We start from the raw sequence: 26,509 nt of genomic DNA, 5'->3' as shown, positions 1-26,509 counted from the left end.
TCACCAAATTAAGAGGGGATTGGGTGAAAAGGATGTACCTGTATTTTGGTTAGGAAGCATTCAGACTGAAATTTCTAGGACTAGAGCTTTGTGTTTCTAGTACCAGAAACATTTCCACTTTAGTGTCTGCATGGTGTGAGACTCAGTTTTTAACTAGAGGTGTCCCTTGTCAGCGTTTTGAAAGGATATGACCATACATTCCATTTGTATGACATCAGGACTGGAGTTATACAGGTGTGACTCCTTTTGTGTGTGAGTGTGTGTGTGTGAGATCACATTTTTAATCAATGGATTAAAAAAAAAAGTTTGAACAGTCCTTCATTAAGGACTTCTTTATAATTGATGATGTCCACTGTTTCCACCATTTCCCATCCTCTTCCTGAATGGGAAGTCGGTAAATAATTGAAATAAGTTTGTGTGGAAGAGCAACCCAGAGATTATCCAGAGACGGATTTTATGTTGATTGGAGGTATCTGGCAAAGTCTAAGTGAGAGGTGTCACATCTTAAATGGGAGAAAATACTCTGATAGATCAGGGGTGTTTCAGGCCCGAAAAGTATTTTTATGAATCATTCAGGAGAGACGGAGTACGTCCACATAATTTGAAAGTGGCATGTTTTCTCTGAATAACTTCACTAAAACAGATGACTTTTTATGAGATGTGTTGTATCTTGCTTCCACCAAAATATTGACATAAGAGTCATTACTACTGGCAGCCATTACTTCAGTCAAACAGATCCAAAGAGTTTAAGAATTGTATAAATCAATTACTAAGGGGATAATCTTGGATTCTAATCTCCCAGATTAGAGGTTTGGTTTTCTTTAAACTGAATTGAAAATGGAAATAAATGTGTAGCATTCAGAATTAGTAGTGTAAATTGTATAACTAATCCTTCATGTGCTGTGTACCAGATATCTCCCAGGAACACTTTATACAGGTGATGATTGAAATATCACAATTATAAGTTTAAAAAAGAATTACCATTACTTACAAGGCTATCTTCTGGAAAGGGTCGCAAACTGTATGAATTTCAGTTCCAGGAAAATGCTTAAATCCCTCCAGCATAAAAATATTAAGAATTTTGTTGTATCTAACCTTACTGTCAGAAAGCATTTGTATAGACAGCCATGCAGCAATGTAGTATTTGACACAGCTTTCCCTTTATCATCCTCATCATTAAAACTGTCAGGATCTTGCAAGAAGGACAAAGGTCTGTGAGAAATACCTTCAAAAACCTCACCAAGAGAAGTGGCTGTGGATTACACTTAATTAATTAATTACATCTTCAAAAGCAATCTCAGAGCAAGTTAAACAACTTTAAATAATCTTTGAGAACTCGGAAAGGAGTCATTATCTCTACATTAGGTGTAAAGGAATAAAAACAGCAGAATTACTTTCTGTAACTCTGGAGTCCTATTTTTTGAAATGTTTCTAATTATAAAGCAGCATTGAAGCTGTAAGAACCAGCAAAGATGTTTATTCAGAAATTTTTTCCTGGATTCAGCTGCCTAAAGCTGCCTAAACTCTTGGATAGAGTCTGACCTGAAACTCCAAACTGACATAGGTATCAAAAGGAAAAAAAAAAAAAAAGTCAGTCAATTAAGGTATGTGGCAGAAAATAAAAGGCAATTTTACATAAAATATTAAATTATTTATATCAAAAAATTAAAAATAGCCTCTTGAATTTTCCTTTTTTAATTTTTTTTTCCCCTCCATGTTTGGAGTGCAGCTCAGAAATATGCACACAGTTGTTAGACATACAATCTTTTGGAATAAACCTTCTGGAAATATTTCAAAAAGGGAGCCTCAAGTCACAGCTGCTCAGGGTGAAGCATGAATTTTCAGAGGTTCAACTGTCTGTGCAAGGCCTAACTTTGCACCTTCTGCTGTGGTGCAAAGCCCAGCAGAAGGTGCAAAGTTTTGCAGTTGTGCAGTTTTGCATCCCTGTATAGCTACCACAGAGAAGTTTTTGAGGATTCTGTGTCTAGCTCTGGTACAGATGAGCTGTTGCTTTCATGCAGCAAAATGTGTGACAGTCACTGCTGATCTGTGGTGCAAGTGCTTTGTTCATAACCAGTTTTTGAGTCCTCAGCACTAAGACCTTGGAGGTTTGTAGACGTGTGTATTGCCTTGCAGATTATAAATTGTCCATTTGTGTTGAGTCACTCCACTGACACACACTGCTATGTCAGCAGAACCACTGTTGTATTTATGTAGGCTCCTTGAAAGTCCTGCTTTCAAGCAGACCTAAGTGTACTATAAAACTCTGTGAGATTGTATTCAGTTGGCAGAGCCACTGACTCTGGCTTTCAAATGGACTCTACCTGACAAAACATGGGAAAACATTTTGCATGGAAAACTCTAGTAGGAGCTATGGTATATAATTTCAGCCCCAGTGGAGTAGAAACTTCAGAAAGGAAACATTGGAACATTGTTTTGTGCTTAATCTACCTGCTTGGGATTTGACAATGTCTGTCTTTGTCCACCTCTACAAGACACAGCAAAATGTACATTTCTCCTGCTCCTCGTTGCAGCACTCACTCACTGGCACTGCAGTGTGCCTGTTGTGTTGATGTTTGTGTCTGTTGTCCAGAATGTGTTCGAACAGGGAATCATTTCTCCTATATCAGAAGAATACAACAATTGGAGGCACTGGGGATTCCCAACTCCCTGTGCTGTTTAGGGTAGCATATGTAGGATTGTGTTTTGTATATCTGGTGGAGGTTTTGGCAGCAGAGCACTTCAGAGATGACGTCCTGAAGCTTGCCTGGAGGCCTCCTGTGGTGAATCTGGGCTTGCTGTAGGTTCATAATATGTGGAATTAGCTTTAAAAGTCAAATCCATCTGACAGAAATTAAGACGCTTTGTATGTGTCATGTTTACATCTCTTGTCTATACAGCTGTGTGAAACTTCAAAACAGTTATTATGAGGGAATCCAGAGTCTCATATATTACTTTGGAGATAGAAGAAAAATAGGTTTATCTTTAGCCTCTTTCAGTGCCATTCAGTTGTGTTCAAAGCTGTCAGGGTCAAGTACTTCACAGGATGCTGCATTATGTAGGATTTCTGTGGTGTGATCCTTAGTGATGTCACAACAGTTTGTCAGCCCTGTAGACAATTCAGTTCACTGGTTGTACTTCTTTTAGGTGCAGCTGATACTGTAATTCAGAGCCTGGTTAATGCATCTGTTACAGGCCAAAAGATCCTGGCCTTAGTCCTGGGTTTTTACAGAGATCTGTGTGTGTTTCTTGGACCTCATGTTTTAAGGAGTTAACCAAAACACAAAGACAATACTTTTGGGATTCTAATGTTGAGCTTATTGGGCTCCTGTCCAACAAATACCTCATCTCTCTGGCCCATCTCACTCATAATGTCTTTCAAGCAAGACCTGGAAAGAAGAGAGATGTGTTTCAGTGGTCTGTTGTTTGCTTCTGCTCATGCTATGTTTAAAACATCAGTACTGACTTTGAAGATGATGTTAAGTCATGAATTGCCATTCCAGTCAAACAGCACACACATAAAAAAAGGTTATGTGATGCTTCCTTCCTTTTGTTTTTAAACTTTTTCAGAAATTGGCTGCCATTAGGGTAGTTGTTTTGAATTTACTAGCATTAACAGCATCTGGAGGGACACTGAGACATCAGCATAGTTTTAGGAACTTCTCATATCCTGTTTGGGACTTTACTACCCATTTTAATTTTTTTCTCATGTTTCACCTAAAAGCCTTTATGTAAAATTTTGCCGCTGCTCAAAATACTACTATTGATAACATTTAACAGAAAAGCAATTGCAGGAGTTCTGAGTAGTATTTTACTGCCTTTACTGGCTATTTATGTGAGAAAGAATTCACAATTCTTCATGAAAATAACAAGTTGAAAAGTAATACATTGAAAAGCAGAAAGAGAAATGTTTAAATCTCAGTGGCAATTATATAATGAAATGTATATGTGTGCTTGTGCAGTTTAAACAGCACACATTCATCAGAACCATGGTTTTGAATCTTTTCTTATCTAGGATACAGTTTGTATGATTCATTAATGACTGAATTTTCCTGGAAGAGAGCCATCATAAACTTACTCTGATGCTTGAATACATGCAATAGTATGCATTTAATACATGCTGCAGTTAGTTGTGGTTGACAATAAACTTCCCCAACTGTGTATAGGTTTGCAGTATCTTTTGTCAGCCACAGCCAAGACAGGACTTAATTCGTTGGTTTGCAAGAGTCTTTCCTGCTTAGGGACAAATAAGATTTAGAACTAGTTATTCATGTCACTGGTGGTTTTCAAGTGTAAAATGAGCAGGCTTCAGTTTTCCTAATTAATTGAGTCCCAAGGGGAATACTGTGGATGCATTTTCATATGCCAAAAGATTTTACTTTTATAAGGGAAGAGCACTTCATTTGTATGAATATTAAAACATGTTGCCTGGATTTTGAGGTCTAGTAAGAGTCAATGCTTGAATCTCTTGATTATTGAATTAAATTTTCTCAGCAATCTGTTGTCCTTATGTAGAGTGTTAAGTCAAATGGTAATCAGAATCCATTGTTTTGAAAATTGCTACTGTCTAAAGCAATCACCAAACTGAGTGACCCTCATTTACTTCAGTAAAGTGGATCATAGAAGTAACATAGACAAGAATGAATGAAAGAAAATGTTGTCCATCTTCCCCTTTCAGCTAGCTTCAGCTGATGCAGATCATACACTAAAGCTACAATTATGGAAGAAATACAGAACAAAGTTAGCTTGTCCAGCAGATGCTGAGTGGGCTGAAGCTCCCCATCAGGACAAGAGCCTGTGAGCTTAATGCTTCTTGCAAAAAGACTAAGTCAATAGGCTCCCCTTGATCAGGGGCATGTAGTAAACCCAGTCACAAGGTTCCCTTTGTTGCCTCAGTCTCTGATTCCTGCCTACAGGCTTTCAAGCTGCTTGTGGTTGTTCTTCTAAGACAAGTCTCCTCACTCAATCCAGTTCTTGAGGCAGAGAGCAATCTCTCCACTTCTCCTTCCTCCCCTGTCTATTCTGAGCACTCTTTAGCCTTCAATAATCGTGCTCCAGTCATGGGATTTTTTCAGCTGAGCTTTAGTAATGGCAACAAGGTTGTAGCTTTCTAGCAGCACAGTGGCTTCCAGCTCCTCCAGTTTTTGCCCATGCTGTGTGCACTGGTGTAAAGGCACCTCAGCTGAGATGTCAGCAATGTCACCTTCCTAGAGGAACACCCATAAATTCCTTTGAGATGTTTGCCTCCCTGGTGTTTCCCTGTTGGCTTCTGTTACCTAAGGAGTCCCTGGCTCATCTCCCTAAGACTGCAAGTGTGCTTCAGTGCAGCTAGCAAATTTCTGAATCAGCAGCAGAGGATCCTCACCAGCACCCCATGGCTCTAATCTTTGCATATCAACCCACAGCATGCCAGGGACAAGCCTGACAATGACAGCCCGCAGCAGTAGAGCCAACTGATGGTTCTACTGGAGAACATTAGGGTGAGAAGAGTGGAGAAAAGCATGAACAAGATTATGAAAGAGGGGAAATTTAGCCCAAGTATTAAGAAGAAATTCTCTACTGTGAGGGCATTAAGATGCTGAAACAGGTTGCCCTTAGAAGTTGTGGAGGTGCCAGGCCTGTCACTGTTCAAGGTCATGCTGGATAAGGCCTTGGGGAACCTGGTCTAGTGGGAGAGTCTCTGCCCATGGCAGAGAGGGTTGGGAGTAGATGATCTTTAAGGTCCCTTCAAACCTTTACATTCCATGATTGCATGATTCTGTGAAGGCGTAAAGGCAGAGTAAGGGCTGGAAATGTGGTCTACAGAGAAAAGAGTTGAAATAATATGTATAAATTTTCGAGACTGATGGAAGAAATACTGTCAAATAAACAGGAAGAGAGAGATCCATGAGAAGCATCAATTAACAAAGGAAGCAATGTGAAGATAAGAAAAGGGGTGCTAATGTTCTTTGTATAAAAGTGAGGTTTTCAACTAGCATTGATGATTAGAAGTGGAAGTCAGGTTGGACTAAATGGGCAAGGGTAATGTGAAATCAAAGATGAAAATAGTTTTGTTTGTAAGACTTCACAATTTGAGGATTCCTGCAATAATTATTTGCCCATCCTGTATTGCCAAATATGTCAGTTTATTAGGAAAGAGAGCTGTTACTTGGGACAAAAACTGTAAACAGAAAAACAGAAAGTAAGGTGCAGTTGACACAGCTGCATGGTGTAGTGAATCATGTAACTCATGAAAGAATTAAACTAGAAATTTTAGATCTCCTTTATTAAATAAAATCTAACATGCTGATAAATGAGTTCTAAAAAACTATTTTTTAAAGTTTTTTATGCTGTTTCCTGGGGAACAGGGCTTACAGTGTGTGTGCTGTCTGCTTTGGTTATCAGTCATTTCCTCTGCAAGTAAATTTTGATAGCCAGCTTGAAATCACTTGGAAAGAAGTGAAAGGTCAATAATACCTTCAAGTAGGCTTTAAAATCTGTAGCTGGGTGAAGGAGGGACCCAGTTAGTATGCCTGAGATAAGCTGAACATTAACATTATATATACATTTTGGCAACAGCCAGGTTGACAATGCACACATCCTTCCCAGCTGCTGGCACAGCATTGCCCTCTCTTGCTCTGCATCCTGAATAACATGGGAAGAAAGTAGAACCTGGGATGTGGGAGGAGGGCTAGGAAGAGGTGATGCAGGACCTGAACAGTGAACCAGGCTCCATTACTTCCTGTTTCTAATGGTATATTTTTTACAATCCAGTTTTCTAACTGCTTTTACCTGAGGATTCCTGAAATGCATTGGTTTTAATTCATCTACAACATTAAACAAGCCAAAGAGATTAAAAGATTTGTGTTCCTTTTTAACATTGGGAAGATTGGAGCATTGAATATATGCTTTTATCTTTAATGAAACTATATACTATTAGATTTTTTTGTTTGAATGTTTCCAGAGTAAAATTAGCAGTACACGAGCATTGCTGTACAACAAGGTCTTACTTTTGTTTGCTATTTGCAGATTCATTGCTTATATGCTGCATTGCTTACGTGCTTATTTGTTCTGTGCACATTTAATCCACACAGTCTATGAGCATTTTTTTAACCTGCTTTGTTGTCTCTTATTTTCTTAAAATATTCTTATAGGAATGTAAGAGGTCTACCAAGATACAATGTAAAACCTATGCTCTTTAATAAATCAGTGGGATGTAAAAAATCAGTATTAATATTTATTAAAGATAATTACAATTTATTTTCTATAACATGTAACTGGGAAATATTTTATTATAAGGTTACATTTAATAAGAATATTTATTAAGTATTAATAAATTCACCAGTGGCATTTTTCAGTGCCATTGATACTCATATCTCAAGTACCCTAAGTGGCATCATTGCAAAATACAAAATACCTACTTACTTCTCTTAGTAGAGGCTGAGTCTTTAAATTTCAAGGTCCCTTGTTATCTAGTCTTCAAAAATTCCAAATAGAAAATGGCAACTCTTGCCAAACCATAAAAGATTGGAAATTTTGTGAAAGATTCTATTTTAGTTAAATCTCAGCTGCTAGCATTAATAATTGCACCAAAAATATCATTGCTGCATTATCTATCAAAAAATTATGTAAGCAAATAGAAGAGACCTTAAACAAGAACAATATTTATGTTTTACTGTGATCTTTTGGAGAGGTTACCTTGAAAAACTGTTCTGGATTGCCTAGTTTCCTTGCTCACCAAAGGCAAATTAGCAAGTATACTCAATGTTGTTATGCTCTGAAAATATAGAACTGTAAAATTTGTATCCCTCCTTAATTTATTAAAAGAAATAAAAATGAATGGTAAATTTACTGAAAAATGTGCTATTTTTAAAGCATTTTTTAAACCCTGAGTTGCAGCAGTTGTAGCCTTGGGAACATGGGTGCTGTCAAGGCAGAACTATCCAGGTGTTGCAAGCTTGTTTCTAGTAGATACTGTGGAATATGCTTTCAAAATGCTAATTTCTACCTTATTTTTAGAACAAGGAGTCATTGTTTTGCTTGGAAGGGTATATATTTCTAGTATATGAATGTCTCATTTTAGTTCATATAGCCTCAAAGCATAGGTAGGTGCATGCATTTCATTATCCCTTTATATAATTTTCATTATTCAGAAACCTATTTTTATCACATCTTCATTCACATTTCATATTTATAGACTCTTTGGTGTATATGTTAATGAATAATTTTAATTACACAGGTTTTCAAAGCTGTATGTGTACAATTTATGAATTCTTTTTAATAGGAAGAGTTTGCTTTATATCTCTGCATGAAGATTTGGTTCTGAACTTGAGACTTGTATCTCTTTTGTAGATTTCTTTTGATACTTCTTTTGGGATTACATGCAGAAGTGAGATGATTGAGGGCAAAGTTTTATTAAAGTTGGATTGGACTGTGCATAGGAGTCTCATGTTGGGCAGATGATAACCAAGCTGATCCAACTCTTTACCAGCTGGAAGAGGCTGGGAAATAGACATTGCATCACCTGCTGATCAGGCAGTCAAGCAAGAACTGTAAATGCGAAGTTGCCTAATTAATGGGTTTTAGAGCAAAAGATTTCAGTCACCTCGCTGTCCACTTGCCTAGCCCAAAATTTGGTCAGTGACAATTTTACAGGAGGCCGTGTTGAAAACCATGGTAAAGTCGAGGTAAATGCTTCCCCTAAATAAAGTCATGCTGACTGCTCCTGGAACACCTTCCTGCCTTTTGTGTGTTTGAAAAAGTTTTCCAGCAGGATTCAAACTTGTAAATGGTGGGCAAGTATTTTTATTCATATATATGTGTGTATATATCTATATATATAGATATATATATATATATATAGATAGTTATATATAGATATATATTTATCTGCATCTGTATACACGTGAGTTGGCTGGAGGTATAATCTAGATTGTTATTAGGATGCAGTAGTCTGTTTTGAGTGGTTCAGACATCATAGTTATTCTTAGGCATATGGATTTGTGTAAGAAATTTGTCAGTCAAAAATACTCATTTACCCAGAGTTACTGAATATTAATGTTGTAGGGGATACGTATTTATATAAAAACACAAGTTATAATAATTGTAATTAATGTGTCTTCTTTTTCCTTTGAAATAACTCCACTATGTTTACATATAGGAAAATCTTGTGTACTTTGTAGAGAAGTATGCTTCATTACATAATAGCTATTTATTTCAATTTCAGGAAACAAAGAAAACAGTATTTTTTTTTTTTTTTTTTTTTTTTTTTTTTTTAGTAGAAGAAACTGTGGCAAAAAATTACTAACATAATTCTCATGTAAGTCTATATCACTCCTCTTGTGGTTCAGGAGAAATGCATTGTTAAACAACAATATGAAAGCAAATTATTTGAATTTGAAAATACATACAGATACATAGTGTCTCTTCTAGCAGTTAGCATTTAATCAGTTCTTTTCCTGATAACTGTATTGACAACACCCTAGTACAGCTCTCAGCTTGCATGTTTGAATTTTAAATTCTTTGTTCATTTTTTTGTCTATCTATGAAAAGCAGAAGAACTGTATGTGCAGAGTAGTCACCAATTTGCTATGTGAGGAGATGGGTATGGTGATATCTAATCCTGAAAAGCAGTGTCCTGAGGAGTTCACACTTTTGGAGGAGTTTGTTCCTGTGACAGTTTCCTATAGTGTTATTCTTGTGAGGATGGATGTCGATTTCTCATACATCTCATAGTCTGTAATCAATAGAATTTTGAACTGAACTTTTTCCTTTAACATTTTAATATGTAAATCCCATTTCTACTTAAAGTAATCGTTTGGGATAAAAAAAGACTGAGATGCATTTTGAAAGATTAAATTTACTGTTATTTCTCTTTAGTTTCAGGCACTGCATTCTGTATCACAAACGCTGGGTTTGCTAGGAAGGAACAACATACTAAGAAATTCTTTAATATCCCTTCTCCTGTCGGGAGTCCGTCAGTTTGCTGAGCAGTTGGTACAGGCTCACCAGGTACTGTCATCTTTTCTTTTCAAGAAAGCCCAGAAAGTGGTGTCGGGCAGTGTTTTGGCTGTATTTATTTCTTTCTTAAAATTTAAAGACAATCATCATTCTTAAACAGCAAATTCAAAAAGAGAGGCATAAAGTAAGAAAAAATTCTATACAGAAAGGTAAAATTATCAGACTGGATAATAAATAGACTGTATAGGTTTTTAGATCATACTATATAATTTGCAAAATACTTAAAATAATGAGTTGGAAGATTTAGTACAATGTGTAAATTGTTGACTGTGCGGGCAATACAACTTTGGTATTCAGCTAAACAGACAATACAACTTTGGTATTCTCTCCCTAGCTCATGTAAAACTGGAAAGTCAGCTGCTTTATTTTATTTCAGAATTAGATGTCATGTTTTACATTATTATTATTATTTCATATTATTAATTTTCCTGATGCAAAAGTTGTCCAGCACATATTTAGTTTGTTACAATGAGTAGGAGATAAATAGCGGAATAGAACTTCTGGTAAAATTTATTCTTAACTTAAATTATTTCCAGTAAACTACAGAGGAAAGAGAGAGACAATAGATGTTCCTTTAACATTTGAAAAAAAGATATATGCACAAAATAGGGGTTTCACAGATTTTTCATGCATTTGTATGTGTTGGTGTGTATTTTATGCAAAAATGTTCAGCTTCACTTGGGATTGCAACTTGATTTTACACTATCCTAAAAACCTTTTATTTGGTGGAAAATAAACTCATTGATACATATCAAAAACATTCACCATAGATTTATTTTGCGGTGGTCTAATTTAACAAAATGCTTAAGTATTGCTCAAGCAGTCTTATCTTTTTCTCTCTAGGGTATGATGTAGTAGTAAGCTGGACTGTTGGACAAAGAATATGTAATTGCCAACCCAGATTTCTAGTATGTTTGAATCATATTCTGAAAATGCCAGTTTTGAAAGAATAAGACAATGAGCTGTGCCTTATTTTAGGTTACTGTTAGCATGCAAGATTTATTGGTGGCAACCAAAAGTCAACAGACTTTTGACAATTTTAAGGATAGGGAAGAGTGTAATTAAAAACAATAATTGTTTTTTTAAGTTTAAAGTAGCTGTTCATTTTTAACATTATTAAATCTCACCTGTTTAACAGAATTAGTAATCTTTCTTTTCAGAGTTTTGCCAGTGGCAACACAGATCCTTTCAGTTGTCCACAGTGATGTCCAGCTCATACTGAGCATTGTGCTTTGCTGAGTTATTTACTGTGGAACTGCTTAACCTTGCCATACTGTAATTATTTTTATTGCTTTCAAATTTGGTGAAGCCTCAGGAGCTGGGCATCTGTCAATCTGTATCTGACACTGTAGGAACTTGAAAAGCTGCAGTACATGTAGGGCAAGTAACTGAAGTTCTGGTTTGCTTAGCTTGTGATGAAGTCAGTGTTTTTAAAGTTCATGCATTCTTGCACTTAGTCCTAATAGATGTATTGTGTTCATTTAAAAACCCTCATATATTCTCTATGTGTTAATATTCTGGAAATAGATCACAATAGGACTCAATTCTGATGGCCTGATTTATGGACCTGCTTCCAAATGTTTCTGAATTTGTGTAACATGACTTCTGGATATGATTCTAAAAAGGATTAAAGTATTTTTTCTTGCTTTATAATCAAATCTAATGATACAGTATCAGTTTGAAATAAAAACCTCCAGCTTTAAAACAAAAACTCTTCATAAATACTTAAATTAGAGTTTGGAGAAAGATAATACTTCGTATAATCAAACTTCATTAGCTGACAAGTATTCTAATTGTGTTTTGTTACTAAAGCAAAACCACTGTTAATTGCAAAGAGTATCTCCCATTTAAAACAATCAAATTAGAGATTCCTTATTTTAGTTATGATTAGAAGTGTGGAAATACATGAGGTTTGTTTTGCTTCATTGTTAGTTAGTTTTATTGTTGTTGGCACATAAGAGAAATAAAGAATTACCTAAGGCATGTATCCAGGTTAGTTTGCAATTAACTTTTGAACATTTGATGGAAAACAGAAATTGAAAAAAATAGCTTATTCATCCAATAAAAAGTCTTTTTATTTTTATAGTAATATTTTTTTAATTGAATATGGTTTTCAACAGTGACTTGGAATAAAAAGAACTTTCCTTTTAATTTTTCTAAATGAATCATCTAGATAGCTCAACATTTCTGTTTTAATTTCCTCATTAAGACTTGAGCTAAGTTCCAAGTAGTTTGCCAAATGCATGAATTCAAGAATATGCAACTTTATATTCCATCATGTCTTCAGTAGGAAGTGTGCTCAGCTCAACCCCTTGCAGGTTTGTGTATACATCTTTGATAAATATTGAACATATTTTAATTTCAAATTCTGACTGATTTTAGAGAGTTTGTAACTGTGTCGTCTTGGAACAAGCTTATCAGTCTATGACCCACAGTTCCAAAGTGCTATCTGTGCCCCATGCTTTACAAATTAAAAAATTAGGTTGTGTATTGGAGAGTGTTTCTAATAAACTACAAGAGAAAAGCACAGGGATTACTCTAAATATTTTTATATTGTTGTCTAATTGGTTAAATCCTTTAATCTTACAATAGGCAAATTAATGTCAAATACATGAATCATAAAATTTTGTATACAATATTTCCACATATTAATATGGAAATTAAAAATAATTAAGGAGCATGTAAAACAGTATAGTCATCCTGATTTTCCACACAGTTAAGATGATTTTTATGTTACTAAACTCTTAAGCAAGTTAGTAGTTTGCTTTAATTCATTTAGGTACTTCATCATGGGCTCAAAGTAAAGCCCATACTTAAGTGCTTTGCTGACACCAGCATGCTGAATTCTAGGCAAAAGCATATTAATATAAACTCAGTTGGATCTCTTTATTTTTACAGATGTTGCATATGGTCTTTTGAGTTTTGTGTATAATAGGAAGCTTTCATGCTTCATAAATAAAATTTATAAGAATACTTTAATTGAACCTTAAGTTACTATGAAATAGAAATTTTCTGATCCCAAACTGGATTTCTACTGCAGAACACATAGAGGTGTAAGATACTAAGATTTCCAAATCAAAGATTTCAAGTACTGTGGAAGATGTATTAATTTTCACATGTTGAGCTCCTCTCATGATAGCAGATTTGCCTTTATGATAACTTTCAAAGACAGAAGGCCAGAAATGGAAAGCACATAGTGGTTAACTGGATTTACTGCTCATTTCTAACCCCCCCAGTATTAATTCCAAGAATTCTGAAAAAGAAAATTAGAAAGCAGAAAATAGATTTTGAAATAGGAAAGAAAGACATACTATGAGGTTTTGTAAAGTTCTGTTATTCAGTAATTGCTGATGCATAGCTGGGGTATCATTACCCAAGTTTTATCACATTACTCTCTAGATACCATTTTTATTTTTTTGAAAATTTAAAATCGTTTTATCACAAAAGCAGTACACTGTACAGCTGTTTGTGTGGGGTTTTGTAATCAAAGCACCAAAGAATATGTAATTCTCAATATTATATGTAAGCATTAAGTCCAAATTCAAATGTGGGTGCTGACTTCTCACCTGAAGTGAATGACAGAGGATATAAAGGGCGAGATTTCCTCTTTAGTTTAGGTGTATGTAGTAGACCTTGCTGTCTGCTTCTTTTAAGAGTCAAACAAGCAGCTAAGATTAGCTAAACATTTGGCAACATGAAAATAGATAGTCATGCAAGGCTTTGTTGAATGTTACAAAATTCTTGAGAATCGGGCTCATTACAACAAAACAGCTTTGACTCAAAAGAGCCAAAGGAGTTAGACATAAGGTGGGATTTGTCTCACTTGAATTCAGATATGTATGATATTTCCATCTGACATTCTTACTTTAACTTTCCATTGTAGTCAAGGGAGGGGAAAAGTCATTTCTTGTCCAACCTGTGTTCTCTTACATAATTATGATAATTGGTCCCAGACTTGTTTGCTTCTTTCTTCTGGCTATGAGAAAAGACATTTAAGTTGATAACTTGAAATGCAGATATTTATGTTAAAAATTCCAAAGTTAAGGGACAAAAATCCCATAATATCTCTACAAAAATGTCTTTTTTGGATGATCTGGGCAAGAGATGTTGGAGCAAAGACCTGATCCCGCAGAACATTGTAACAGGTAGTCATGCAAAGCCTACTTCTGCCTGTACACTGACACACTAATGTGAGTAATGTTATTGGATGTTTGGAAAAAGTTATATTTTAGTTACTGTAATTAATAATTAACTTCGTTATCATACATTTGAATTCTATTAGTGTCCACAACTGGTGACTGATGATGATGGCTTGTACAGGATATGGGGATTGGAGCTTCTTGTAAGATGTATTCAGCCATGGTGTGTCTGATGCATGTGCCTCTGAACAGGCAGACCTGTAAAACCAGCAGTCTATGCAGGCAGTGTATTGAGGCAGAAAGAGAACAAAGGGGAGCACAGAAGCACTGTGATTTTGAGTATTTCCCGAGATTTTCATTGCTATTCACCACTGTGGAGCTAACAGGCTTGTCACTGGAATGTCAAACTGCACAGGAACAGCTCTATATGGAAGCAAATGAAGGGCTGAAATATTCCTGTGGCTGTAGAGCCTTTTTTTTTTTTTTTCTTAGCTGGCCTGCAAATTAGAGGCTTTATGAATGTCAAGTTGGACTAGCTCAGTTGGTAATCAGTTCATCAGGGAAAATGGAGTTTTCCTGTAGCTAGGTTCAGCTAGATGATCAAAAGGTTTAAAGTGCTGAGAACTGAGCTATTAATGTCAGAGGTTGTCTTCATAAGCCTTTCTCCATGTATCCATTCTGTATCCAATGGTTGCTCTGGGCAGGTGTGGTTCCCACCACATGCTTTATTCCAAAGGCAAGTGTGTCTGATGTGATGTAGAGAATTCTTCAGACAAGCTCCTCTTTCCAAGAAGTTTACTTCATTTATGCAGTATGTCTAATCTCTTCAAACATAAGTTTATATATATTGCAATAAGGGTTTCCTATGCATTAGAAAAAAAAGCTATACTATTTTTTCTCAACTATAATAGAAAATGGCTGAAATAGTTAATAAGAAAAAACAACTGAGAATATTATGCAGTTAGAGAAGCTAAATACTTTTTGCAGTCTGCTGTTGTTTGAGGTACTAAAATGGCTACCAAGTATATTTGGCTTTTTATAATTTCTACTGTTGACTTTTGCTGATGCATAAGATTAATAATACTTCACCTAGCTAAAAAAAAGAGACTGGTGTTATGTAGACCTTATGAAAATAATTTAACTTGCATCTGGACATCTGTTCATCCTGTCTAAGATGTAATTTCTTTCCTTGTTATGCTTGTAAGCAGAGATTGTAGCGTATTTCAAATTGTGAATTCCTAAAGATGCTGCAAAATAGTGCTCTGAGTAAATGTAATGTAATTTTTATTCCATTCAACTGCTGATGCTACTGCTAACAAAGGAAATAATGAATGGATAGAATAATTAGTAGATCTGCATTATTTCTTATGTACCTTGTGTGGAGATACAGTTTTGGGAATATGTAAATGTCTTCCCTGAAAGGCAGGAATGAGAGAATCAGTCAAGACTTGGTATATGCCAAAAGAGTGCCATACACCTTTGAAGTGTATACTTGCTTTTGCTGCATATGTCATCCCCTATTACAGATTAGATTTTAAGACGTTTACATGTCAGACAGAGCTGGAAAATGACAAATGGTTCATGCAGTGTTCTCTTCCCTCTCATATTATCTTGAAATGATACCATTAAGGAGAAAGGAGTTTAGAAGTGTTCCTACAGAACTAAAAGGTAGCAGGGCTTTGACTACACTTAGGTGCTTGGCAAAATTGAGGATGACATGTAATCAGAAAGCCTCAGATGTGTTTGGGAACAGAAGCGGCAAATATCGATTACATGAGAACTGTTGACTGGGGTATTATTACTCTTAATATTGGTGAATCATGTCATTCATAGAAATATAATACTGGAAAAGGAAAAATGCTTAATTAAAAATACCAAAATATATTATATCTCAAAATGTTACTAAGTATTATTTCTGGAAATCTTGTTTCAAACAGTGCACAAAATTCAGGCGTAAAAAACCCCAAAAAACCCCCCCAAAAAACCCCAAAAAAACCCAAACAATAAAACCCCACAAACAAACAAAAAAAAAAAAAAACCCACAAAAACCCCCAAAACCAACCAAAAGAAAAAAAAAGCCCCTAAAAATCCCATAAGCCAAAACCCAACAAAACCAAAAATAACATGATTATAAATTAAATGAAATTGCCTATTTGAATTTCTGGTGCAATTAAGCTTTCATTACATCTTTTTTAAAATGTGGGTTGATGCTGCTTTTACTTCCTTATTCTCACTGTTAATACTGTCCTTTTTCTATTGCTTTCTTTGCAGCTCATTTAGTTCTTTTACATGCCTGAAAGCAGAACATGAATAAGGACAAAATGTCAGATTTTTGTGCCATGTGTGGTAAACCTGCTAGTCTGGAAGATCATTTGATTTTTACTTAAACCTGTGTCTTCAAATAGATAGCTTTAATGTTCCCATTAGGCTCCCTTCCTTATTGAACATTCCTGCTTACAGACAATGATTTGCAAAATGGAATGATGTTACAGAAAATTGAGCACTGCTTCCTTAATGCTTTTTGGGTATTGCAGTTGTCTATGTGAATAGCATATATATACCATTTGTGCTCTTAAAAGTTCAATTTCCAGGAAAGGTAACAGATTTTGTTACAGATTTACCTTTGGCTTTTGATTTTGGAGAATTGTTTAACATCCTCATTATGCATGTTTTTAACACAGCTTCACTAAATGCTTTTTTAAGATATGATATAAATGCACAGTTCTTGTGTCAGTGGCTTTGCAGTCTGTTTGCTGCTTTAGTATTTCACATCTTCATAAAATGGAAAAATAAAGAGTTGTAGTCCTAGAATTTCTGATGGGGAATCACTGATAAAATGATTTTTTGTTTAAAGAATAACTACAGCTTATAATTAAAACTCTTTTTAAGACCTTAGATAAATATAATAAAATGTGAGTGGAAAGTATGGAATTATAGAGGATACTAGTGTAAACTCATAACTCCATCTTTCTTTCAAAACATTCTTTTCATTTTACAGGACACATCCATATCTTGGATGTCTTAGCTTTGCACACACTTGTCTTTCTAAACATGTCTGACAGATCTGTACATAGTGACTTAGAACACCAGCCTACCCTGTTGGAACCTCTTTTGCTGGTTCCATTTGGTTTTGCTAAAAATTCATTTAGAGCAGTATTTATCTACCTATAGAGCTTATGCACAGCCATCACTATTTTAAAGACCAGGAAGATTAACTGATGTTTGTTTGGTGCTTTCTAAAATGTTCAGGTGCTGCCACCAGAGTCAGAAGGAGCTGCTGTCCCAAGTTTGGCTCTGAAACAAGCAGAATTTGTCTCTCATGGATTTAACTGATGCAGAACTTATTAACAGAGTAGGTTTATATCAGGGACAAAAAGTATTAGCTGCATAGAGTTTGCTGTGTAGCTAAGATTGAAATTATGGTTTGCACGGCTGAGACATGTGGAAGATGAAATCTGGTTCCATAGCATATTTTAAATTTAGTATATATGTTGGGTGACAGCACTAGCCTGGCTGGATAAGGCTTGATCTGGCAAGACAGCAAACCATGACTAATTCTGTGCCCAGAGAGAAAAGTGGGTTCCACAACTAGTGTCAGCAGCAACTCCTATTCTTTGCTACATTGACAGCGTTTCTGGTGTACATTTAATTAAGGGAGATAGAGTGGGTTGATCTAAAGCTGAACATCTTTATAGAAAGTATCAGAGATAGATTTAAGTTTGTTGTGCAGGCTTAGGGATCTGAGGGTTCAGTTTTAGGTAGGCACTGATGATGTGGCCTCAGTCCACAACCGATTCAATGCAGCTAATGAATTGGTGAACCTGAGTAACTGTCAGAATGACTTTATTGGGACGCATAGGGACTTTAGAGATATGGGAATGGGACACTGGACTAGGTTTGTGGTAAGAGAGAAAGAGAGCAGCAGCTAAGTGTGTTTAGATCTGTGTATTAATTATGTGAGTTGCTGGATTCATGTAAGGCTTGGATGTCTGGACAGCAGAGGATGTTTTGCACAGCAGAGTATGTTTTGCTGAAGTTGGAGGTGCTCCCGAAAGAGAAGCTGAAGTGTTCTCAGTCAGGATGTATGATTTATATGGCTTGATTAGATTGAGGATTAAGACATTGCTGGTTGCAGTCTTGAACTTGTATGAAAGGCAGGTAACCAGGTACCTCTGCTGAGTTGAACCACAATTGTCAATGCACACTTGCACACATACCATATTATAGAAAAATTTATGGCAGCACAATTTGTGTTGCATGTCCTGTAGAAATATTCCTTTTCTGCTAAAGTATACATTTGAAATGCATGTAGCACCAACATTACAGAATTAAAATCAATTTTAGAAAATAACCTTCTTGAATCCACTCCAGTTTAGCTTCCTATTATTTAAGAAAGGATTATTTTCACTTGATTGCAATAGCAATTCACATAGGGAGAAGTCAAATGCATAGAGCAGAAAAATGAGAAAAATAGAAGAAAAATATATGTTTCTTTCTCCTTTCTCATAGATAATGACAGGTTGCATGATTATAGTGCAGACTTTGAAGATGTAACTTGTACGTTTTGAATTTCTTGACATCTGTCATTCCTGGAATTGAATTGGCAAAGCCCACTTAAACCTCTGGGTGTATTGTCTTGAAACAAGATCATTTGGGCTCTGTTTCATCTTTATAATTAATTCTTTCATTAAAAGTTAGTACTAGTGCCTCTTGAGTTTTCAGATTATTAAACTTCCAGCTGAACTTGCAGTTTTCAAGATCGCTTTATGGAGCCTTATCATTTAATCAAAGATCTTTTACTTAGCCTAGCTACAGCATTTTATACAGAGTACTATAGTGAATTGTGTATGATAAATATGAGAGAATGGAGTAATAGAGTTAAAAATTTAAGCAATATTTCTGCTTATTGTCATAAGTTATAAAAAAACTTGGTTAAGAGTAACTGAATAAGTTAACCATCTTCCTACACAATTTGATTATTTTACCTATGATTCAGTCCTGTTGATTAACTTAAACAGAGTAAATTCATTGAATGATTGTTGAAGTATGGAATGGAAAAAGTTGGAAACAACATCTGGAAATTATCTAGTATAACAACCTGCTCAAAACATTTTTTGCACTTCTATTTGCAGCAACTCAGGATTTCTTTTGGCAGTTTCTCCAGCCTTTTGAGATCATTCTGAATGGTAGCACAATCCTCTAGTGTGTCCATCACTTGTGCTGTTGTGTCATCTCTAAACCTACGGTGTTTGATAAATTTTCTAGAAGTGAGATTATAGTTGCAAATTAGTTGAGTTCCTAGAAGAAAAGATGTTAAGTCATGTAGAGACAAATCATTTTTCTACCTACGAAGGAGGTAGAAATACTGTTCAGGAAAGTTTATAAGAACTTCAGTAACCCTCTAGGATTTACAAATTAGTGAAGGTATAATTATCAGTTTATGAAAACATAAGGTGAATATTGAGGCATGCTCTGAAACTCCTGATTTTTCTCAAACATCCTGTAGAACAGCCTTCATGTACCGAAGAAACCCGGAGGATAGCACATAACCCGCTAAATTAGCCCTTAGCCTTCTAGGGCTGAGAGATATTTCAGAGGGACCTTGAATAACAGCTAGAACTAATTATATTTAAGTATCTTCCATATCTTTTTCTCTTGTTATTTTTAAATTGTTTTAATGAAGGAAGAAGTTTCAAGGAAAGCAACACATTAGCTTCTCTCTCTGTTTAATTTAGAACTTGCCTGATTTTAAAAAGGGTGTTGAATAACTTGAGCAAGCTAGCAAAATTATTTATCTAGAAACTGGAGTACTCGGATCTTTTAGGAGCTGTTTTGTTTTTCACCTGGATAGTTTAGTTGGGAAGCATGCAGCTTATATGATAAGCTTGATGAAACTTTCTTTGTGTCCACTCATGTCAGAGAACATACATTTTTCTTTTGCTTCTGGGGGAGGTAAAGTGCTGCTGTTTAGGTCATGCAGAGGGAACAGGTAAATGACAAGGATTACTGAGAACTCAAATTACATCTAGAGCAGTGTTTGCCAGGAGCAAGAGTTATCAGCATGGTGATCCTTCACTGTGATTAACCTCCCTTTTGTATCCATCTAGATATTCTCATTGTCTGCTGCTATTGTGCTACTGCTAGGTCTTTGATGTTACCGCACCTCCCTTCCAGCCACCTAAACCCCAACACAATTACCCTCCTTTTACTTCTCAAACCTGATTACATACCAAACCTTGTATGTCTTTCACAGACTCTTAGCTCCAGAGTAGCCAGGAGGAGGTAACACCAGAAGTTTGGGGCTGAAGAGGGCAAGGCACTTTTAAGCTTGAAAACTCTTTCTCACTGAAAATAAGAAGTAATTCTAGATAATAGGTATGTTTTTCTCAAAAGTAAATGGTGTATAATTCCAGTTAGTATTTCCAATATTGATAGCAAAATTAGACTAGTGGGTTGTGCTTTTGTCAGATAAATGCTGTATTGTTGAAAGACATTATTGTACCATCTGCTGAAAACAGAATAAATTTTCAGATATAATGTGAAAAGAATACTTTTCTCTCTCAGAAGCAAGACAAAATAATCAATTCTCACACAGTAAAATTCGCCCACATTGTAGATCAGGTAAATGATAGTGTTTTCTATCATTAGAGTTTTTTTTCAGTTTGTAAATTTTGGAAAATGTTTACCATTCAGACTGAAACTTTTTTTTCTTTCTCAGACCATTTTTGTCTGTGAGGAGGAAGACATAAGTGTCCACAGTTTTCACAGAAGCCAGCATGGGCTTTGCTTTGAATTTATGCATTTCTGTGTAATAGCAGGCATTGTAAACTCATGTCCTAGACAGCCATGAATGCATTAGCAGCTAGATTGAAAAGATTCTTTCTCAAAAGTAGAAAAGCATTACCTCACTCTAAAAGCATTTATGAAGTTAAAGTAATATTTGTGATATGTGTGGGATTATAGCAATGATTGTCATAAAAAGAAGAAAGTTTTAATTCTGTCTTCAGAAGAGACTGAATACTACACATTTCATGCCCATGCATGTAAGAAGAACAGAAAAAATACTGAATAACATTTCTAATTGAGCATCATCCATTCTCTATAGTAACAGAAGCAAGAACCCTTTTCAAAAAGAAAAACAAACCAAAAAAACCAAATCACAGCCAAACACCTGTAGGCATAAAAGAAACAAATTAGGATTGTAGTGCCATTATATGGATTTAAAACTGCCATTCCTAGTAAAAGCAGGGAGCTAGTAGTACTTTAAGAAACTATATAAAATAAACAAGATCATTATTTGCAATATTAAAGAACATTGTCTGAATCACAGACCTTAATTTCTTCTACGTTTCATGATTCTGCTAGTGAATGCTTTGGCCAACTTTTGGAATGTGTCATGCTACTTTATTCTGCATGGTGGTTGCTCAAGAACTGCTCAACTCTGCTTAGCTTGGAAGAAGAATCTACTTAAATTTGAGTGTCTGAATTTAATTAATTAGAAGTTTGTACCTATGTTTTTGTAATGTAGAAGTCAATTCCAGTCTGTGGGTTATTCATGATACAGTCTTCCATGGTCATGGGTTATTAAAAATTAATTATCAAGCAAAAGACAGCTCTTTCTAAACCCATCTGTTTCTCTAGAGTGTAGATACCACTGTAGAAAAAGTAGAGGAAGTTAACTTCCAGGGAAAGTGTAAGGCTGCTGAGATTCTCCCTGTACATGATTTAAGATTAACAAAAAGGAAGACAGTTTCTGCTCCCCTAATGACTTTAGAGGGTCACGTGGGAATTAAACTGCTTACAGAATTATCTTTTTTATGGGATAATTTTTTTTATTTGCAATACAGCGTAACTAATCACCTTTAAAGTGTAACTTGTGAAATAATGGAAAAATTATTAATATATTTCTCAAAATTCATCTGTTTTCTACAGATAGTGTTGTTAAATAGGCCAAGCAGTAAAAGGTGTTTTGTGATGAGGACTAATAGTCATTATAATTGTAATGTAGTATTCATTATAATTGTGCTAGTGTATAACTAGGCAACTTATGATATATGAGAAAGAGTTGCTCAAAATGCCAAAAATAAATTATAATCACTAAAAACAATTATTATTGGTTAGTTTGTGGTTTGGCTTTGTTTTTAAAGTTTTGCATCTATTTAAAAATACCATAAATCATAGAATAGGGCATTTCCATCTTTTATAAGTAATCTTCATGGGATTCTTTGTGTGCATATTTGATGTGTTCAGAGATATTGTTGACAAAATGTTAGTTTCCATAAAGTAATCTGGAAAAAGAGAGGACTGAGGGGGAAGAGAAGTTGTAATTGCCTCCCAGAACATGAAAAGTTGTTATACAAGGAGTAATCCTTTTATGTACTGGTGTGAACAAGAAGAAATATACTCTGTGACGAAGGTTAGATGTCAAACTCACTGAAGTACTAAAATACATTCATGATGAGCATCTTTTGGAAGTGCCCTAGGTATACAGGAACCTCTCTCTGGGTGAGGGGTGGGATTAAACACTTCAGCACCCTTTCAGCCATATATCTGAACTCTTAAATGCCTATTTATATATTATATTAAAATTAATAATTATGGTCAAAATTCTCACAAAGGGGGAAAAAGGAGGCAGAACTACTCTGCAGATCTCCCCTGCTTCTGAGTTCTAGAAGAAATTGAAATACTGTTCTAACTAAGAGTGTGAATGCTAGTTTTGGGTAGATTTGGTATAATAAGGGTGTAATACTTAATGCTAGTAGGTCAGGAAAGAGGCTTTACAGAAAATTTACAAAATTTGACTCATATTAGAAAACTACTAACGCATCCCACAGTCAGGATTTCAAATTGCAGGAGGTTAAACTTTCTTCTTCAGGCAGTAATAAAAATTCAGGATGTAGATTAGATGTGTCCTGGCAGGCATGTTAAACAGGTAATTTTTGCACAAAAGTGACTGGTTTGCATCAGAGGAAGCCTTTTGGGGATTTCATATTTGGAGTCCTGTGAATTCTGTGTTTCTCAGAGAGATTACTTCTGATGTCCCTGGTAATATTCAATATTCACTGTAACACCTGTGTATAATATAATTTATCTCTAAAGATGGAGGAAATAGTAAGCATAAGAGAGGGCTTGGAAACTGGGGGGGAAAAAATATAGTTGAAGACTGGCCTGCACCACTGATGGAGACCTCAGAGAGTTGTGCACAGTTACATGTAAGGATCTGAGTAACGAGTAGATTACAGCTGTGTTCACTTCAATAGCATTTCAAAGAATTTCAGCTGTTCTGGGTTGTTTTATGCTAATGACAAAATAATACTCAAGAACCTTTTTTCTCATGTTTGAATACGTCTATTTATCATAAGAGCTGTTCTTCAAAATGTATTTTAGCATACATTTCAGTTTCAGGACCTACTTTTTAACTTCCTTACAAAATATTTTAAATCCATTTGAAAGTTAAATTATATTATTGATTCATGGATTCTGAGGTCAGAAGGAGTCATTTAGTCCAAACACCTTTCTACTCAGATTTTTCCAGATGCTGAATTAAGAATGTGTTAATACATCAAATCTGAAAGCTGTTTTTGATTCTATTTATTGTTTACAATTATTATTTGCCTCATTCTTTAATAATAGTTTATGAGTTTTGGCTTTCTCTATCTGAATTTTATTGTCTAAAATTAAGTAACAGCTAATTAAAAGAAAAAACAAAGCAAAACCCAAGAAAAATCCCTAATCAAGATTAATAGAATATGCTGAAATAGTATTACAGCTGCATAAAGTTATATAGGGCAATATATAAAATATAATTGCATAATAAGTTAGAGAAATTATGTATGAACTGTAAGCAATTTTCCAACCAGGTTTATGTTGAATCAACTCAAATCAGGAGTACTGACTAAATACTATTTTGTTTTGCTATGTATTATCTATTTATTAAAATATTTGTTTGAGGAAGAAATCCATCTAGGGGAAACTAAATCTTTCCTAGAACTCATGGTCCAATAGTAATTCTGAATACTACTAAATTCAAAATTTAAAGACCAGATCCAGAGCCTGTTGCAATCACTAGAGGACTCCATTTTACAGTCAAATTACATTAAATTTTTGCATTTATACTATGCTAACATTATGTACTTGCTGAGTTTGGGCACTGTTGAAATAATAGAATTAACTTAGAATTAATAATATTTAAGACAAGAATTGAGAATTTTTTCCTGTAAGTATAATGGAGTTTCCTTTTCTTCTATTTAGAATCTATATAGAATCCTATATAGAAGGATTCTATAAATGCTTCCTAGTGTTTTAAAATTCTTGCTTCTTCTTCTTCTTCTTCACATAGTCCTTAACTTGTATCACTGATTTTTATTATGGCTCTATGTAAGGCATGGCTTCATCATTTTTTGTTGTTTATGGAACAAACTCTTACCTAATGCTACCTGTACTTATCAGTGATGTCTGCCCTGGTTGTCTCTTCTGATCTACCTGATGCTCTGAAACATGATTCTCTCCTCTGTCTCCTCATGCACAAAGTGTAACACATTTAGCAAACCTGAAGTATTCTAACTGCGTTTTCAAACTTTGTATCCTCCACTTTTGCTATGATTCCTGTAAGCAAGCATCAGTTACAGTAATATGTATTCAGTATCAAAAACTAATGTCTGGTTTAAAGAGAAAAGAAATCTTAGTTGTCTAAGATATCTGTACTACTTTATGATTGTTTTCATGCCATCCACATTTTCCTTCTCTTACTGCTCATTTGAACAGTCTTAAACTGTAGTGTAAGATAATCAAAGAAGAAATTAAGTAGAGATTTTGAGGGTCTACCAGGATACAAAGAAAAGAGTATTTGAGATTGCTCCAGCAATTCAGTGTTATTGATTCTTAATACTGTAGGAATGGGGAAGAAATTTTTTGGTTTTAACCCAACCCCCAGAAAGAGATATCCAAAATAAGATGTACTAAACATAGAAGAGTTCATAGCACAGTTGCCATGGCAAAGCTGTTCTTTCTGTGGCAGGGGAAGTAACTGGGAGGGCTCCTGCTTTTCCATGTGCCCCTGGTAGCCCATCAGTCTCCAGTCCTGTGGGACAGCACCCTGGAGAGCTGCTGCCAAGCCAGAGAGCAGCAGTTCTGCCTATAGAGCCAAAGGATCATTTGCTGACTTGGCACCCTGGCACATCTTTCATCATCCCAAGCTGCTTCCTGATTGATTCTCCTGCCTGAAAAGTGAAGGCAGAGGAACCAATGCAGGGCTTTTTAAATATCTTTGCTGGCAGCTTTAGACACTTCACTGTGACTGTTGCAGGTATGAGAAATTCTGTCAGAATAGCAGCATGCAACATTGTTTTTAACTCTACATGTAGCACCACCACCTCTCCAGCCAAAGATGTCAATTTTTTGCTGGTTGTATTGTCTTTAAAGATGCATGCCTCATGACCACTATTTCTTCAAATAAGCAGTTCAGTGTTAGGAAAGAATGTGACTTTATTTTTCCACCTTAATCAGTATTCATTTGCAGATTTCAGTTCTCTGTGAGCAACTGAGTGCAGTTCAGGTGTGCAGAAGTGATGGCTCCCAAAGAATTTCTGCACATACAGGAATCGGACTAAAATAAATATGGCAAATTTTGTTGTAATCTGTGTGCAAGGTACCTTTTTTTTTTAATTGCAATTAACTCGGCAGGAGACAGACTTCTGGAATTTCACTGACAAAGATACCATGCCTGTAGCCATTTTAACAGTAATATCTTACTTGTAAATTACCTCCCTATGCTAAGTTCCAAATTCCAAAGGCTTTAAAAAAAGTAATAAAAAAATCTAAAGCCAAGAGTCTAAAATACCAGCTTATTCCTAAGAAGCCTGTTTCTCCAGTAGGAATTTAAAAGACACGGGATTTTTAGTCAAATGCATCACGTGAAATACAAAGAATTAGAGAAATTTTGAAGCTATTGGTGTAGTTATGAAACTAAGTTGACAGCCCAGCCTGTGGATTTTTATGGATTTAATTATGTTGAAATTGAGGCATATTGATTTACTTGCCCTTATGGTATGTTGAGGGTCTGCAGGAGCAGCAATGGACAATTCTGTTATCCAATCATAGTTGTTTCTATCATTGGAAAGAGATTTTTTTTTTCCCCAAGGTCTTAATATTTAAGTGTAAAAGCATTTGCATGTAAAAAACAAACTCAGAAACAGACCTCCACTTTTCGTTGACATATTTCTAACAAGGCCTTCAGGGCTTTGTTGCTATAGGGAAATATTAGCAATTAATGTGAAATTCAGTAAGTGCACATCTGTCTGCTAAGCTAATAAATAAAACATAGATGGGTTATGTTAGTTGCCAATTGTATCCAGGAGCATAAGCAGTGAACT

At 35.3% G+C, this 26,509-nt stretch overlaps 1 protein-coding gene across 6 annotated transcripts in view; it reads left to right on the top strand.

The window, feature by feature from the left end:
* MEI4 (meiotic double-stranded break formation protein 4) overlaps positions 1-26,509 on the top strand; it is a 132,801-nt gene that overhangs the window by 81,742 nt on the left and 24,550 nt on the right. For 5 of the 6 annotated variants that reach the window (XM_071444387.1, XM_071444396.1, XM_071444413.1 and 2 more), the window contains one exon: positions 9,859-9,990. The exons of the other annotated variant lie outside the window; for it this stretch is intronic. In XM_071444387.1, the coding sequence (XP_071300488.1) occupies positions 9,859-9,990 (132 nt within the window). The remainder of the gene's footprint in view (positions 1-9,858; positions 9,991-26,509) is intronic. 6 annotated transcript variants of the gene reach the window in all.

The sequence above is a fragment of the Agelaius tricolor genome, unplaced genomic scaffold (genome assembly GCF_023055355.1).
Source record: "Agelaius tricolor isolate 1412-34295 unplaced genomic scaffold, bAgeTri1.0.p SCAF_1, whole genome shotgun sequence".
NCBI lineage: Eukaryota > Metazoa > Chordata > Aves > Passeriformes > Icteridae > Agelaius > Agelaius tricolor.
Note: the sequence above shows the minus strand (reverse complement) of the source record. Positions and strands in the feature narration are given on the sequence as shown.